This window comes from Tasmannia lanceolata, unplaced genomic scaffold (genome assembly GCF_043159265.1).
Source record: "Tasmannia lanceolata isolate RefF3 unplaced genomic scaffold, GAP_Taslan_0.1 ptg000007l, whole genome shotgun sequence".
Taxonomy (NCBI): Eukaryota; Viridiplantae; Streptophyta; class Magnoliopsida; order Canellales; family Winteraceae; genus Tasmannia; species Tasmannia lanceolata.
Genome location: NW_027518684.1, coordinates 17,874,942 through 17,892,485, shown reverse-complemented (window position 1 = coordinate 17,892,485; position 17,544 = coordinate 17,874,942). Strand labels below are relative to the sequence as shown.

The window sequence follows — 17,544 nt, the reverse complement described above, 5'->3', positions numbered from 1 at the left end:
GATACACAAAAAAAGCAGCCCTACAATTTTGAAAATTGCCATAAAATTTCAGGATGGGAAGTAGGGTTTGAGTTTGGTCAGGTTGCACAAAGATTCAATCCAAATCCAACCTTAAATTATATTGGTTGGCCTTTCGAAACCCTAACCCAGCCCAAAGCAAGGAAATGCCAACCCAACTGAGCCGAAATTGGCTTGAACCGGACCATGAGCCTGACCCAAGTTGCACCTCTAGTCGCAACCATACATGTGGCACATGTAAGTTGGTAGGTTCTAGGACACATGTAGTGAATGTGGATGAGGATTAGATCAGCAGAGATTATTGTTGTTTCGAGTAAACATTTTGGTATTCTTTTCTTATTCTTCATGATTTTTTTTTTTTTTATCACCGATGATAATCTAGTAAGGAAAACACTTCGAAAACAGGATCTAAAGACAAGAGTGGAACTGACAGTTGATTTGGTCACATCCTTCTGAGAATCTTCATGGATTACACAAGAAATCTCAGTTCCAAATCGAGTGCCAAGATCACACTTTCTCTAAAGACTTTCCTTGCTTATTCACGAAACATTAGTTGCACAGCCTTATGAGAATCTTAGTGAATTGTTTCCAGATCGTGCGGCAACCTAATAATATTAGTGTAGAATGGGCAAACTATACAATCGAATTAGTGTTCTGAGGATGAAATGATATGGCATTGCTAGTGAGGTGTTTATTTTTGGGATTTCCTGAATGTGTTCTTTTGTTATTTTATTTTGCATGTTTTGATATCTCACTAACTCATCTTGTCTTTTAGTATTTAAAGAGCTGTCAAAGGGTTATTACAGTTCCGAAAAAGCTCTCACAAGCCCATTAAAAAAGAAAAAAACAAGCTGGATTTGTGCAACTATTGAAACAAGGTTGTGCTGATACCATTTCCCTTTATTTTTGTAATTACAAGAGTAGTGTTGGAGACTTTCGAAAGTACAAGAAAAAATGGTAAATCAAATACAAAATTTTTGCAAGTCAAGTACAAATTAGTGAAAAATAAAATAAAATCCCCTCTCCATCCTTTCGTTGGGTGCAGACGCTTAATTTATGAATATTGGGTATGAATATCACCTCCCAAAACTTAAAAGGGATTTCTCCAAATATAAGGTCACCTCTCAATCCTTGCTTTGCGTGTTGAGAGAAACAAAGAGAGTGCATGTCTTTCGTGAGAATGGTTTCAAATTCTGGTTTCGGAATGCGTTTCAGTCCTCATTGAAACCGAAACTTTGGTCGAAATCTGACGAAATCTATTAAACTAAAATTTTATCTCGAAATTTCAGGAAAATATTAAATAATGAAGAAAATTGATATTTGAGTGTGGCATTCATGGGGAAAAAGGAAATTTCAAAATTTCGTTCGAAATTTGGTAACGTTTCGGTTATACCTTACGGAAACCAGAAATTTCGGATTTCGGATTTCGAAATTTAAAACCATGCTCGTGATTATATATATATTCTTCTCATAAATAATCATTAAAAAAAAGTGTGTAATTATAACGTAAGAAGTTTCACCTTGAGGACCGTGCATAACTTGTTCAACCATTCAACTGATATGGCACTCCATTTTCTTGTCAGAGGTGATGAGGGAATTGAGCTTGGTAATGGAGAGGCCAATAGAAGAGGGAACCGTTCTTGGTTTCTTCTTTAGTCTCATAAATAATCATTAGTGTTGGAAGTGCCTGGTTTCAAGTGTCAAGGTTTTATGTCCGGATAAGGCCATTGTTATTCCTTCATCCTTATTCACCTGCAAAGAAAGGAAGACCCAAATACGCCACCTCCAAATCTTAAAATCAAATCCCTTCCACCATCCAAACACGGCTTGGAAGAGACACAAAAAATAGGACCGTGGTCAAACTGTCCAAACATTCCTTCATCAAACTATACCCCTCAACAACCCAACCCCCCCTCACCCAAAAAAAAAAAAAAATTTAGCTATGTTTGGTTGCCGGAATTTTTTTCATTCTTGGGACTTTTGTGGAATTTCCGCAGGAAACCCACGTTTGGTTGGTGGAACCAAAATAATACCTCACGAAACCCCAGGAAAGAAAAAAAATACTCCCAGGAACCAAAAATAAGCTTGCAGAAGAACTTTTTTCTTCCCAACAGTTCAAGCAACCAAACAATTTTTCCCACCATAGTCCGGTCAACCAAACATGGGATTTTTGTTTTACCGGGATACTTCCAAGGAGTTTTTTTTCCCACCAATCTCCCAGGAAGTTTTTTGTTCCACAAAAATCCCAAGAACCAAAAAAATTCGGGCAACCAAACGGAGAGTATTATTAGAAAGAAATGCGGATTGGATTATGGATTTCCTTCTTTTAGCTATATAGTATGAAAACTATAATTAGTCTCAGCTAGTGTGAATACTAATATTAAGCTTGAGACTGATATTTCCACCTTGTTTTGTTACCATGCACTTTACTAAGAGCAGGGGCTGTAAATAACACATCCCTGGCCTCTTTGTTCTAACCAAGAAAGAAAACCACTTAGAAAGAACTGTACTATTTATTAGGAGAATGAAGAAATTTTCCTGATAGATAGGGTAGTAATAAAAAGAGATTCAAAGAAGAAAAAAAATTGAAAGATAGTGCAGAGTTTAAAACATATCATCTTATATACTTTGTCAAAACTAGCATAAATAACAGCAATTTAAGGGGGATTTCAGACAAACCGATTCTGATATTGATAGCTATAAGAGATAGTGGTAAGGTATGAAAAGAAATTAGAAAGGGCAGGAAGAGAAGAAGGGTGTAAAGATACATACAAGGCATGGCTTGAAAGAGAGCGAGAGAGAGGGAGAGGTGGGGAATCCATTGGAGAAGAAGAGCACGTGCAAAGGTGTCGTATAGTTTGTGAGAAGAGAAGAGAAGAGGGGTGTTTGCACGTACCCTGCTTCTCCAACAAGGGCCTGACCACCCACTAACACCAGGCCCAGCTAAATTCCCATGAGATGAGAAGGAAGAAAGCATGTATTTATAGGTATAAAACGCGAATAGAGAGATAGATTTACGGTGGAGTCTTGGACTGGATTTTCTTAGAAAGCCCATCGTCCAATCTATAGCATTTATATTGTTTGACATCAATATGAGTGATAAAAAAAAGTGGGTTCTTTGTAAAGATCAAGGTGGTTTTCCGGCAAGAGCTGCAATTTCACTAGGAGATTTTGTTGCTGTGTTAACCCCACAATAACTTTCGGCCTTCATGTTTCAATTCATCCATGCTTGTGATTTATATGAAAAAACATTCATCTAATCTTGAGATCTCCCATGATTTTGCATGAGATATTTTCCTTGCCTTATATGGAAACACACAGCTTTGCAGATTGATACTTGACTCTTCCAATTTTAAATTGAAAGCTTTTAATTTATGTTCTATTTGTTGGAATGGATAAAACTGTTCTAGTATGTTTTGCCAAAAAAAAAATTAAAAAAAAAACTTTTGATCTGATTCTGTGTCATTATTTACTGTTGCTGCAGATGATTGACGACCAGGACCTGGGATTCTTTGCCAATTTTCTTGGCATCTTCATTTTTGTTCTGGTAATTGCTTACCACTACGTGATGGCTGACCCTAAATATGAAGGGAACTGAACTTCCCCCAAACTCTTCCACCATGAGAACTGAATGAATCCATGGCTGCACGTGAGGCCACGACACGTCGCACCTACATCAAACCTCGGTGTAAGAGCTCCCCTTCATATAAAAGTGCCCACGCTCAAAGGTACCACTACTCCCTCTCCTTCTCCCACTTCGCCTTCAACCTCAAAAACCCTGGGATAAGCTCATTCTTCCCCTATATTTTTATCACTTGGCTCTTATCTGTTGTACCGATTTTCGACTTGAGAGTGTCGGAGTGGATTTCCAGAGCCAGGCTCTGGGATCCGTAACGCTTTCTCTATGGGTGTAGGACCGCACAGATTGGAGCTCTACCAGTCCTTCAATTTAGGGACCAGGTTTCGGCATCATCAGATCGGTGCCATCCGTTGGACTTTCCTAAGCCTAAGCAAAGATGGCTAAGAACGCTACCAACCCTCAGCCAAGTGATAAGAGTGACGAAGAGTAGGGCTAATCGAAGCTCCGCTTCAAATCAAGCTCTCCGACCTGAAGAAACTCATCCTCCCAACGTAAACGAGTCTCTGGTATCTACTAATCTTCTGGTCGTACCAACAATGGATATTTTAATAATCTATCCCAACAAGCAGGCGATGTGCATGGAATGCTCCGAACCATCTTTCATGGCCTTCCTCCTCAACCGGCCGTCGTTGCCGTCAATGCCACCACGCTCTTAATCAGAATTAGTGGCACACAAGACGACAGTGATGGTATCTGCAACTCCTATATGAGGGAAAGTATTGGGTGGCCAATACCAGAGCTTCGTGTAGTCGAGGAGGAGGACGAGTCTTTGGAAGGAAGGCATCCAAAGAGACGAAGGCCGCATGATTACGCGGGCTCATCGTCGATGACGAGTCCAATCCAGGACCAAAACTCGGCGAACCTGAGGACCAGACGCCGATATACAGTTGAACCAGCATTCATCAACCTCGCCACCCAAAACCAACCTGTACTTCCGTGGACGCACGAAGGGTCGTCTGCGGTACATCGACCCAACTCATCCTCACCCGCTCCTAATCGACCTTCAACACCAGTTACAAGAGGTATGCCAGAAGATTAGGAAACCATATGATACCTGTTAGTGATTTTGCATTTTCAAAATCATGTATATTATATGTTTTAGTGTTTTGGAAAATGTTTTATCAAAAGCGTTTGGGAAAAAGAAAATGTTTTCTTGGAAATATTTGCTTTTACAAAAGGATGTAGAAGTGTAATTGAAAAGATAGTTCCACATCGGATGAGAGAAAAGAAAGAGAAGGGCTTATAAAGCACTACCTTTTCTAACTCTTGTTGATTGCACATTGGGTTGAACCCATGGTTGGACCCGCGGGACGGTGCAACGCACCGTTCGCACACGCGCACGCGCACGTGCGCGCGCGGCGTGGGCAATGGGCTATAGGGCGCATAGTGGCGCTTTATTGGCGCTTTTTAGGCGCACTTTGCACTGGTTCAGTTGGGTTGGGCTTCGGTTCGGGCCTAACGGTCGGCCCAACGGGCCCAAGACTCCAACGGTCAAAGGGTGTGATCAAATGGGTTGTGTCCCTTCCCCCAACGGTCATGTGCCAAGGGGGTGCGATCCACACCATAGATGGTTGATCTAACAATGACTGGGTTGGAGAGAGGTTTTACTCAAACCAACAGTCACCTCTAGAATCGATCAGGACCATTCAATATCAATGGGTGCGATCTAACGGTCAGATTTCAAACATTCTGGAAAGGTGCCATGTAGAGGTGTTTTTCACACTGAAAAGACACCAGATGGTCTATAAAATATGTGCAAACTTCAGTCATTTCAGATAGAAATCGAATTGGCAATTCTGACTGATTTTACACTCTCTTCTACACTCCTACAAAAATCCCCAAGTATTTCTACATACTGTTTTTCTTTTGTTTACTGTTCTAGATACTGTTTTTCTGCAGAAACAGAATCTAGAGAATTCTCTAAGGCTTGAGATTTCGGAAGGGCATTTCGGGTTTGATTCCGCTAGTGCTACGCGTCATCAAACATTAGTAGGGCTTCCCTACTAGGCTTCATTGTATCTTGGAGGCAATTCGCGGATCCCCTTTGCACACTAATAGTGGGGGCGAATCTTGTCTTAAGGAAAGTGATATCACGCCTTGAAGCAACAAGTTTCTGTTTTCTATCATCAACAGTACCCTCAACAAATTTTCCAACAATCTTAAGACAAGATTTTACTACTGTTGTTTCAATGGCACTTTATTCAGTTCGTCAAATGACCCAAGACTTTGTCAAACTCGAACGTTTCGACAAAGGAAATTTCAAGCGCTGGCAGAAGAAGTTGCACTTCATTTTGACATCACTCAAAGTGGTCCATGTTCTCACTACTCTAAAGCCGTCACCAAATGAAAATGAAACTTTGGCGGAGGCTCGTGCAAGGATGAAGTGGGAACAGGATGACTACATTTGCAAAGGGCACATCCTAAATGCTATGTCAGATACACTATTTGACATATATCAAGGCATGGGATCAGCAAGTGAAATCTGGAATGCACTTGAAGCCAAATACTTGGCGGAAGATGCCAGTAGCAAGAAATTCACTGTGAGTCAATTTTTAAATTTTAAAATGGTAGATGATAAGTCTGTTATTGATCAATTACATGAAATACAACATGTAATTAATCAAATTCATTTGCAAGGCATCCTTCTTGATGATTCCTTCATTGTCCCGTCAATTATTGACAAACTTCCACCAAATTGGAAAGATTTTAGAAAAAGTCTAAAACACAAGAAAGAGGAAATGTCTATTGAAGACTTGGCTCAATGCCTCAGGATTGAGGAAGAGTCAAGAATCAGAGACAAGAAAGAAAATGAAAATCCTCTAAAATCCATTTGGTGGAAAATGTCAAGAATTCGAACCAACAAAGAAAAGGCAATTGGAAGAGAAACAAACACCCTGAAAAGAATACTAATAAGAATAAGAAAAGAAATGGTGCTTGTTTCAACTGTGGCAAACCAGGCCATTACAAGAGTGAGTGCCGACTTCTTAAGGATAAGAAGTCGAGTGCACCAACAGACAAAGAAAAGTTTGTCGCCATGATTTCAGAGGCAAATATGCTTGAAGATGGCAATGATTGGTGGATTGACTCTGGTGCGACGATGCATGTCTGTAAAGACAGGAACCTGTTTTCAACTTATGAAACAGTTGAAGATGGAAGCGTGTTATACATGGGAAATTCGTCGACAGCAGAAGTCAAAGGGAAGGGCAAGGTGGAACTTGAGTTCACATCCGGCAAGCGACTCACTCTAACCGGTGTCTACCATGTACCAGAAGTTAGAAAGAACTTAGTGTCTGGAAGCATTCTCAACAAGAATGGCTTCAAACTTGTATTTGAATCTGACAAGTTCATTCTTTCTAAGGGGGGTACTTTTGTTGGGAAGGGATATATGTATGAAGGGATGTTCAAACTTAATATCAATAAAGTGAATGTCTTTGCTTATGTTTTTTATTCTTCTTTATCTTTATGGCATAATCGTTTAGGACATGTAAATACTAGGAAAATGAATGATATGGTTAAGTTAACCTTAATTCCTAAATATGAAAATGACTTAATTAGTAGATAGATGTAAAACATGCATGCAAACCAAGATATTCACTAAGTCATTTCCTAAAGTAGATAGAACTTCTAACTTGTTAGATTTAATTCATAGTGATGTATGTGACATACATAGTGTTCCCACAAAGGGAGGTAAAAAGTACTTTGTTACATTTATTGATGATTATTCTAAGTACTGTTATGTTTATCTACTTAGTCATAAAGATGAGGTTTTAGAAAAATTTAAGATTTATAAAACTGAAGTAGAAAACCAATGTATTACAAGCATTAAATGTCTCAGATCAGATAGAGGTGGTGAATATCACTTTCCTCATTTCTGTGAATCAGTAGGCATAGTCCATGAAACTTCTGCCCCTTATACACCACAACAAAATGGTGTAGCAGAAAGGAAGAATATGACACTTACTGAAATGATTAATGCTATGCTTGTTAATTCTGGTTTAAATAAAAGTTTTTTGGGTGAAGCCTTACTTACAGCTTGTCACATTTTGAATAGGGTACCAAGTAAGAAATCTGATATAACCCCTTATGAATTGTGAAAGAAAAGGAAACCAAACTTAAGTTACCTTAAAGTTTGGGGTTGTAGATCTATAGTTAAAGTCCCTAAACCTAAGTTAAGGAAATTAGGTGAAAAGGGTATTGAGTGTATCTTTTTGGGATATGCTAGTCACAGTAAGGCCTATAGGTTCTTAGTTATAGAACCCAATGATTTTATAGATGTCAATACCATAATTGAATCTAGAGATGCCTTTTTCTATGAAAATAGGTTCACTGCAATTCCTAAAGAAATTGAACCTACAACTTCTGTAGATCATCCTTTAGAATCACAAACAGAAGTTGGTGAACCTAGTGTACAACCTAGTAAAATAAGAAGAAGTTCAAGAGATAGAAGGGATAGGAGTTTTGGCCCTGACTTTGTAACCTACCTGGTAGAAGGGACAAAGAAAAAACTCCAAGGTTCTGTCTTGTTAAACTTAAGCATAGAAAGTGACCCTCAAACCTATGGAGAAGCCATAAAGTCACAAGATGTTGCTTTTTGGAAAGAAGCAATTAATGACGAAATGGATTCTATCATGGGTAATAAAAATTGGATTTTGATTGATCTACCACCTGGGTCTAAACCTATAGGATGTAAATGGATCTTCAAGAAGAAGATCAATGTAGATGGGACCATAGAAAAGTTTAAGGCAAGATTAGTTGCCAAAGGGTTTACTCAAAAACCCGGTATTGATTACTTTGACACATATGCACCTGTTGCTAGGATTTCTATCATTAGAGTGTTGATTGCCCTTGCTTCCATATACAAACTTCACATTCACCAGATGGATGTTAAAACCGCATTCTTAAATGGTGAACTTGATGAAGAAGTGTATATGGAACAACCTGAGGGATTTATTCTGCCAGGCCAAGAGCATAAAGTATGTAAGCTTATCAAATCTTTGTATGGGCTTAAGCAAGCTCCTAAACAATGGCATGAAAGATTTGATAAAGTCTTAGTGTCAAATGGTTATAAGATACATGAATCAGATAAATGTATATACAGTAAATTTAAGGGCAGCAAAGGTGTTGTTATTTGTTTATATGTTGATGACATGTTAATTTTTGGTAGAGACAGAAGTCCATCGCATCCTTTCAAGAGCTCGGTCGAGAGTTGCCTCTTACTTCGCCAACAATTGACCTCGCCCAAAGCCCGCTGATTTATTGATGGCCCCCGCCTTTAAAGCAGCCATCAGAGATTGTGATATGAAGCTCTCACTGAACGTTGACCCAAAAATATACTGTTGCGCTCACATTGTCTGAGCAATCCAAACTGTTCATTTTGTGGGCCCTGATTTAGACTGGGCTTGACCTGAAAAATCTTCTCATAGTCATATTCAATAGCCAATAAATACGAGAGAGTGAGCATCTCTTCCCCATCTTTTACCCAACAGTTCTGTGCTTTTCACCGGCGTATTTCTGCAAATGGGATGTTTTGCTACTGCACCATCCGCCGCTATCCCTCACTCACCCTCGCCCATCCGCCTCTCAAAGAAGAAAACTTTTATGACCTTTGTTAGGGTCCGAGCAAAACTTCATGACGATGAAGACCCACTTCTACAGGCGGCTAGCCATGCCGCTTATCTTCGTTTTCAAGAAACCCATCGCCCTGGTAGGCCTTTTTCTTTGCTTTCTACTCTTCTATGTTTTTAGTTTTGGTTGTCTTAGATGAATTGTATTAAAGGCCAGCACTAGCCCATTTGATGTATGCACGAATTGGGTTTCCCTAATTTCTATCAGTTTGGAAATAATTTGCAAGCCAAGAGGACTAATTAGAAATAGTTCCCTCTTAAACCTAAGGCCCTTTTCGGATTTTGAAAATTGATTTTGAGACCTAAACTTAATTTTGAGTCCAATAGTCAGTTTTGGACTCAAAATTAGTTCTCAAAATCCAAAATGAATAGGGCCTACTAACAAGGTCGAAGGTTATGGGATTCTCATGCTCTTGTTTGGTCTCCATATTTACCATATAGTATCAGCAAACAACTTAACACATATGTTATGCCAATGTTCATGTCAGAAGAAGGCTATGGTATTACAATATTTATTTATTTCAGACACGACCATTAGTCTCTATGTTATTTGATGACACCTTGCTTTTCTTATCTGTGAATTGTCATTATCTGTGTTGAAATAGTTCTATCTCTTTCTTCTTTTTTGTTCCTTCTTTTTTATGACTACAAGTTTGTATGTTTGCAATTAATTAATGTGATTACAGATCCCCTTTTTATCGACCCATATGCCGGCTGCTTTCTTACTGCATATGTTGATAAGGATATGAAGCCGTGCTTGACATCGGTGGGGACCTTATGCCACTATTGCTTAGCAACGAAGTTCATCGATGATCAATTGATTAGTACAGTTAAACATATGGATGGACATAGGCAGGTATTCTGATTAGAATGCTCTCTATCTCACTGTATCACTCTTGCTCTCTCTTACCATCCCAATGAAGTTCTCTTATACCATACAGATTGTTTTGTTGACAGATGGTATGGATACACGACCATATAGGCTCAATTGGCCACTTTCAACCATAATATTTGATATCTCTCCAGCAAGAGTTTTCAAAATTGCGTCTGAAAGACTTGGAGGTATGCCATCTATCAATAAATTGATTGATAATGATATTTTGTTGCTTTGCATCATTTTATTGACTCTGAAATCATGGATATTTTCTTGTTGGTTCCTCATGTAGGGTTTTTCCTATGCTCTCTGTGGATATGGGCACAAGTGTTGCATGTCGACACAGACACACTGTTAGAAACGGAAACTGCCCAAAAAGATAAAAACGAGGACAAAACTAGAAATGATGACACAATTCTTGCCGTTAGCTTCTACATTTTAAAAAGGGAAATGTTATCAGCACTACTGTATTTTGATGATCGCACTCCTCACTTTATTAAAAGTACGGTATGGCCTGCACCATAGGATGATCCAAACCGTCCATTAGATGGGCCATAGCCTAAATAGGTTGTGCCCCAAAAATCATTTCCATAGGTTGATCCTAACCCTCCAATCTTGTAGACCTTTAGCTGCTGTCTTGGATATCTCTACATAATGGGCAACTAGATATATGAACATTGAACACTAATTCCAATTTATTATTAGGTTTGTAATCATCAAAATATATCTGTAGTCAGTTCTGGGGTAGGGGTGAGGTGAATCGTGACTTAAACGTATGCATTGTTGATGCGATTATCAGAGCTAGACATTGTCTTAGCTCTTGACTAATAACAGCTGATTCCCAAACAAAGACGCCCTCTCTTAAAATAAAGACAATCTCTTTCATTTTTTTTGAAAACAATCTCTTTCATTTTTCTCCAATATTTATCTTATATTTGCTCTTCGAAGTGGACTATTAGAGGAGTCAGACCTAGTTCAAGTCCTGCTCATTTAAGGGTAGTGAGTTGCATGATTATGTTTTCCCTGCGTAAAATTTGAATGGAATTGAAAGGAATGGTCTCTCCTGAGGTTACTCTATAATCCTATTACTTAGATGGTTCCTCATTTATTTTGCTTTGCTGTCTTCAAACTTCCCCATTGATGCATTTCTTGTTTCTTTCATGAAAAAAGACAATCAGTGCTTGATTATGTTCTCCTTGCCAGTCATCTCAATAAATTTTACCTCTTATAAATGTCTACTTTATGAAATTTTCTGAATTCTCTTAAATACTTGATTCATCTCGAGACTCATGAAAGATGCCATTTTTTTTTTTCTTTCTTTTTTTATTTTCTTTAAATTTTAGGTATTGGAGCTAAGATTTCAAGAACATGTCTACTGGTCCATGTTCCATTGGAAACCTTTGATATCCATGGGATCTTGCACAGGAAGGGCTTCACTGGTGAGAGGCCAAGTATATGGGTGCTCCAGGTAGATTTGGATTTATATCTTTTGATGCTATTGACTATTAGAAATTCAGATATCCTTTTAAGTATATTCCCCTAATCGACTTGGTGCTCCACAATTTATAATGCATGACCCAAAGGGTAGGAAAGTAGATATTGTAGCTCTGATACCAAATTTATGCGGTACCAAAATGGAAGACACTAGGTATTGTAGCTCTCTCGCCAATTTATGTCGGACAGCCAAGAGAAACAGATGTCTTTAGGCTTTGGGTTTGGACTTACGTTAACTAGGTAATGGGAATGGTAAGGGTTAAGGGAGCAATCTTTGGTACACTTAAAGAATAGGAAATAGGGACTGTTGTGTGACAGATTTAATATGGGTGACAGATCTTGACGCATCTCAGAAATTTTGGTAATGGATAGAAGATATAAAGTAAAGTTAAAATTGGTAATGGATAGAAGATATGAAGTTAAAATTCCAGGATAGGGTATTGGCTAGGAAGTTAAGGGAATGGGGAAATAATTCAGATTACAGGCAGTTGGTTGAAATTGTTGCGGGTTTTAGAGTGGACTGTGAAAAAAAAAGGGCGGCCCAGTGCACGAGGCTCCTGCCATTGCGAGGTCTGGGGAGGGCTAGATGTATGGTTACAGGCGGTTGGTCGAAATTTTTGCAGGTTTTAGAGTGGACTGTGACAAGTTTCAAGAAAGTTTTACAGGTGTTGAGGCCGTTGACAAGTGTCAAAGCTGTTGACCTGTGTCAAGGCACAGACGGGAGAGGGGGGGATAGATTTTAACTGTGTACTTTTCACGGTCTAGGGACTGTCCTAGATATTCAATGGAATCTGGCTTAAGGGCTGATAGTGTAGGGTAGAGGTTGGCTGGTTAAAGAGTTCAAGAATTGTGCAGTCCATCAAAGGATACTGTAACCACATGGTTTAATGGTAGGGGTAATGACAAGCTGTTTCACGTAGGGGCTGTTTGGATACGCAGATTTTAGAATTCAGGTTTTAGTTTGAAAACAGTGTAAAAGAGGGGCTGCTGTATGCTGTCCTGCCAGTGTTTCTTGGATTTTAAGTAAGGACTCCAGGCTTCCAGGGCGGGCTGCCCTGGAAACCTCGGCAGGGCGCACTATGCCGACACCCCTAACAAGCTGACCGCGCAGCTCGACCTGCTTGTGCGTCGTGCACTTTAGTCCGTTGCTAGAATATAAGACATTTGCACAACAATAAGCTAGCAAAAATTATCCCCACTCGTGACTAGAGCGTAGAAAATAACATTGTGAAGCCAATCTTCCTTGGCATCCTCCTTCGGTGTGGTTGGTATATGCCTCATTACGGAAGCGAACGAAGTATCCACATTTTTCGGTGGCTCATCATCATCATTGGTGAATTCTCTCTTAAAAGGCCCCACTACTTCAAGCAGCCAGTCGAACCTAGGTTATGATACCAGTTTATGTCATACCTCGGATCTGAATAGAGACTTCCTGAACCTTTTCTTAATACCATCCAGCCATCACCTAAGATATGCTGCCCCTAATTTTTTTATAGTAATCTTTTCTCATGGGCTTTAGTTTTTTTTTTTGGTAAGTTTCACTATCTTGGTTTTTCTTGGTGAATTTTTTGAATGACAACAATAATTTATCAGGCATAGAGATTGCATCAAGACTAAAACTTCTCTATACACCCATGTAGCCAAAGGGTCCAGAACATCATTTGCCTCCATAAACATGAGAAAAGGAGATATCCTTATTCCTCATACATAATGGTCCTGACCACTATGTGGTTCAAACACCATCACCCAAGTCTATGATGTAACGTTAAAAGATGGTTGGGTAAGTCACCTTTGACTCATGAAGTCCCTTCCGATTTTCTAAAAACAAATGTAGCCCTGTGAATAATCTCCCGCCTAGGCTTCATGTGAATCCTTATTGCCTATCAACCCCAAATTGTCTTCACCAACTCACTTCTATCATTTCTATGCATACTACCGACCCCCAGATTTCCTAAAGAGCATCCATGATCATTCCAAAATTAAAACAAGAGGTGTCAAGATCTCTATCCTAATACTTTGTTCTCCTTTGTCCATCTTCCTCTGATGATCTCTTTCCATTTTCTAAAGACATGCATTTGTCATTCTTGTTGATTTATTTCTATAAACATTTGGTAACTAAAATATTTTCCTGTTTCGATTAGAAAAGTAATTTAAATTGTGGACTGTGATACTTTTCTTATATTTCCAAGCTGGAACATTTGTAATATTGACAAGTTTAGGTAAAAAGTAATAACCCCTACTTCAGCATGCCCTGGGCTCATTAAGGCAAAGTCATAAGTTATGGCAGAAAGCTTGATAAGATGATTGACTTTTTGTGTTGGTTGTCTTGCAGGGACTACCAGTGAGGACATTGGCAAGCTTTAAAGAAATTCTTTTTGTTGTTAGTAGTTTAGCCATGAAAGGATGCATTTTTGTAGGAGAATTGCCACTCTGTTTCGTAAAAACTGAATTTGGAACCAAGGTCAGCTCTTCCTTTGTATTATTTATTTTTTGATATGTTATGACTCCAATTCAATATAGTGTAGCTTGATTTTTTTATCTTTATTTTTGTAGTCTGTATTTTAATTTAACAGCTATTTAACATATTTTTATTTAATATGGCCTGGCACAGTCCAATACACAGAAATGGATGGACAAGCTTTTCATCAGCCATGGTTTCAGGGTGGATGTGGTGGCTTATGACAAAGTTGCAAGAGATGTAAACAGGGATCCTCCATCGGGAGATTATGAAAACATACTTTTTGTTGCACAGCAGTTGCAGTTGTCTGATGATCAGGTGATGTACTTATTTCCCAGTTACGGAATAACTCACAGCTTTCCATGTACTAAGCAAAAGCCCAAAGCAATGCAGGAAAATGAAGGGAGCAGGGGAAGCATAAAGAAATAATGAGAAACTCATGGAAACCACTGGGACGGAAAACTCTTGGGAAGTACTGTAGAAAAAATACACCTTACATTTCCCAAACTTCTATCCAAAGGGAACATGTTCTCTTTGTGTCTCCTGGTTGTTTTCTCATGTTTGAGTTACTTCTTTCCCTACTTTTCCTATATTTTGGGAAACCGAATCGAATTTATTTCCCATTTTACATTTCAATGGAAAAAAATTCGCCATTGAACATGTTCTTCTGCAACTATTTTCCAACCCCCCACATTTTGCTTGTTTATCAGTCAGCTTTTTTTCCAAGCACATGATGTCTCATCGAGATCTTCTTGGCGAATGTTTGGCAGTCTTGCATGATGAAATCTTCGACCCTTCAAGACTTCCAGGAGTTATTTGTTGGCATATAGATTTAGTGAAGTGGACCTCAGATTAAATTTTGTGGTTTAATTCCTTGGCCTTTTGAATTGATATGTTCATTTTTACTTCCAACTGATGCAAGGAGAGCTAATGCTGGGAGTTTGTACTTGCTCTCTTTGCTGTACATTCTGGGCAACGTACATTCTAACGACGCATTTGCATTTTGTCGTTTCATCCAATGGTGCGTGTGTAAGTACATTCTGGGCAATGCCCATCTGCTTTACCCAGATACACTGCATATGTATAATATTGGATACAGATCTAGTGTCCATCTCACAACACCCAGGAAACATGGCCGGCCTGGGTGCTACAAGTGCTAGTGGTTTTTCTCAGTCCCTCCGAAGTCAACTAAATTCCCGATCTTCAGCTTCAATTACAGAGTACTCTGCTTGATTTTATGAGAAACTTGCACAAAGCCACTGTTCAATCTGTTTCGGGCAGAAGATCCGAAGGTTCAACGCCGGCTCCATGAAGAAAAGTAGTGGAGATCAAAACTTTAATTACTGTTTAGCGGTGAAATCCCATCTTCACCCTGAAGGTTGCTTCCAATAAGAAGATCAATATGGCCTTATGCATCTTCCCCCATTTATATAGTTTGCTTGCTTGTGATTTACTGGTTTACTTTGCTTTACTTGCTCCTACACCAGAACATCACTCGGGTGTTGCTGAATTAAATAATGGTTTTGATTTTTTGAGTGTTTGGTGCACTTGATAAAATGAATTGACGTAGTAAAAACATTTTTTGTTTCACAGATGGAGACCTGGAGGAGAGAATTTCAAAGGCTAGAGGAAGAAGGGGATGAAGACGGGTTCGAGGAGCTCTAGCGTAGAGCTTTTCATTACTATCCTTTTACATGGCAGGAAAGCAATAGGTATGATTTACCTTTATTTTCTCCACAGGCCAACTGTGTGGAACCTTGGATTATGAATTGAATTGCCATTACTATGTCTGATGTACACAGCTTTTACCTAGTAAACTGGATTACACATAAATCAGCATTTTACCAGCTTTTTGGTAATTCTTTCCTACATTTTGCTGCTAATTATTTTCCTTCTCAGAAGTCTGATGATATATGCAGATCTGCCTCTATAAATTTGAGAAAAGAAGAAGAAAGGTGTTAATGGACTCAAATCACAACTTTGGTGGTGAAAACGAAGAAAACATTGAGGATCTGACTTCAGTACAATAATTTTTAGCCTGTGGGGAAGTCCCCTTGGCACCCATGTATCATCTACATTTTCTAATGCTTACATGGCAAGAAGACATAATAGTGGATTGTTAGTTATATTACATCATTTTCTAATGCCTTATGCCGGGTTTGTTTTGGATTTTGAGAACCAATTGTGAGTCAAAACTCACAAAACTGATTGTTGGACTCAAAATTATATTAATGTTGAGACATATAATCGAATACTCAGATTTATATTTAGACCCTGTTTGTCTTGGATTTTGAGAACCGGTTGTGAGTCCAAACTGATTATCGGACTCACAAAGTCGAAAATTGTCGAGTAAATACATTCCAAAAATCCCTTGGAACTGTCTGAGCAATGCTGATGTGTTTTGTAAAAAAAATTTGGAGGTCGATTCCTTCAACCTTGTGGAGGTAGATTATGTTTCGTTCAATATTCGCTTCTGAGCATTGCAATGAGTAGAGTAAGCCGAAGTAGTGGCTCACGTCGGTGAGCCTCACCGGCAGATCTCCGGTGAGTGAAGGTTCTCGAAGGCAACATCCGCGGTAGCTCGAACATCTAGTGCTTATCAGTCATTCTTACACCAATTATTACACCCGGGGCAGCTTGTTTCAAGCTCCCCAGTTCATTATCAGTATGCCCGCACATAGGGGGGAAAAATGGAAGAGGAAGTAGGACAAAGTAACAAAAAATGAAGCAGTAAATTTGCTAAAGAGACGAAGACACCCACTAGAGTCTCTTAAGAGACCCCTTCGATAGGTGGTTAAGCCACATTATCAACCGTTAGGTCATGACCATTTATGACCAGTTTGGGTTTCAACTGTTAAAACCTTATCACACCCGTCATTAAAAATTTTGATTTTGAATTGATGGGATATGCAAACAGTTTGACCTCAAGTATAAGTGAATAACCCCCTTAATTTTTTGATTGATATATATATATATATATATATATATATATATATATATATATATATATATATATATATATATATATATGAGGAAACTGTTGATGAGCTTAAGCTCACCAAACTTATGGTGAGCTAGCTTGCCCAATCACATGGGTCCCACATTTTGGGGAGTGATCCAGACCATTCATTTGCAAGGCCTTATCATAGATAGGGGGTGTGCCAAAAATCAGCTCAATAGGATCATCCTAACCCCTCCATTTGTGGAGGACAAAAATGAGGCAAATTTGTGTCTGTCCATTTTTGTCCTCCACAAATGGAGGGGTTAGGATGATCCTATGGAGCTGATTTTTTGTACACCCCCCATCTATGTAAGGGACTTTCAAATGAATGGTTTGGATCATCCTAACAAAGTGGGCCCCCATGTGATTGGGCAAGCTAGCTCACCATAAGTTTGGTGAGCTTAAGCTTACCAACAGTTTCCTCTATATGTATAT

At 38.9% G+C, this 17,544-nt stretch overlaps 1 protein-coding gene and 1 pseudogene across 2 annotated transcripts; both read left to right on the top strand.

Moving 5' to 3' along the window:
- The first annotated feature begins 3,140 nt into the window (after positions 1-3,140).
- On the top strand, positions 3,141-3,661 carry LOC143881099 (dolichyl-diphosphooligosaccharide--protein glycosyltransferase subunit 4A pseudogene; annotated as a pseudogene).
- A 5,345-nt stretch (positions 3,662-9,006) lies between these two features.
- On the top strand, positions 9,007-16,378 carry LOC143882149 (S-adenosyl-L-methionine-dependent methyltransferases superfamily protein). 2 transcript variants are annotated; one of them, XM_077385591.1, is made up of 8 exons: positions 9,007-9,362; positions 9,969-10,138; positions 10,224-10,344; positions 11,500-11,624; positions 13,983-14,111; positions 14,262-14,426; positions 15,702-15,820; positions 16,008-16,378. In XM_077385591.1, exons 1-7 carry the CDS (start codon positions 9,176-9,178, stop codon positions 15,771-15,773), a joined length of 969 nt encoding a protein of 322 aa, XP_077241706.1. In that variant the 5' UTR covers positions 9,007-9,175; the 3' UTR covers positions 15,774-15,820; positions 16,008-16,378. The 2 variants fall into 2 exon arrangements, with proteins under 2 accessions (XP_077241706.1, XP_077241705.1); XM_077385590.1 differs by having other exon boundaries at positions 9,031-9,362; positions 16,028-16,378.
- The last annotated feature ends 1,166 nt before the right edge of the window (positions 16,379-17,544 follow it).

What these genes read in the sequence shown, in the direction of transcription:
- LOC143882149 (XM_077385591.1), top strand. Translation starts at nt 9,176, where the DNA reads ATGGGATGTTTTGCTACTGCACCATCCGCCGCTATCCCTCACTCACCC. An exon ending in CAAGTATATGGGTGCTCCAG is followed by an intron (nt 11,625 to 13,982) that starts GTAGATTTGGAT and finishes GTTGTCTTGCAG; the next exon opens with GGACTACCAGTGAGGACATT. An exon ending in AAACTGAATTTGGAACCAAG is followed by an intron (nt 14,112 to 14,261) that starts GTCAGCTCTTCC and finishes GGCCTGGCACAG; the next exon opens with TCCAATACACAGAAATGGAT.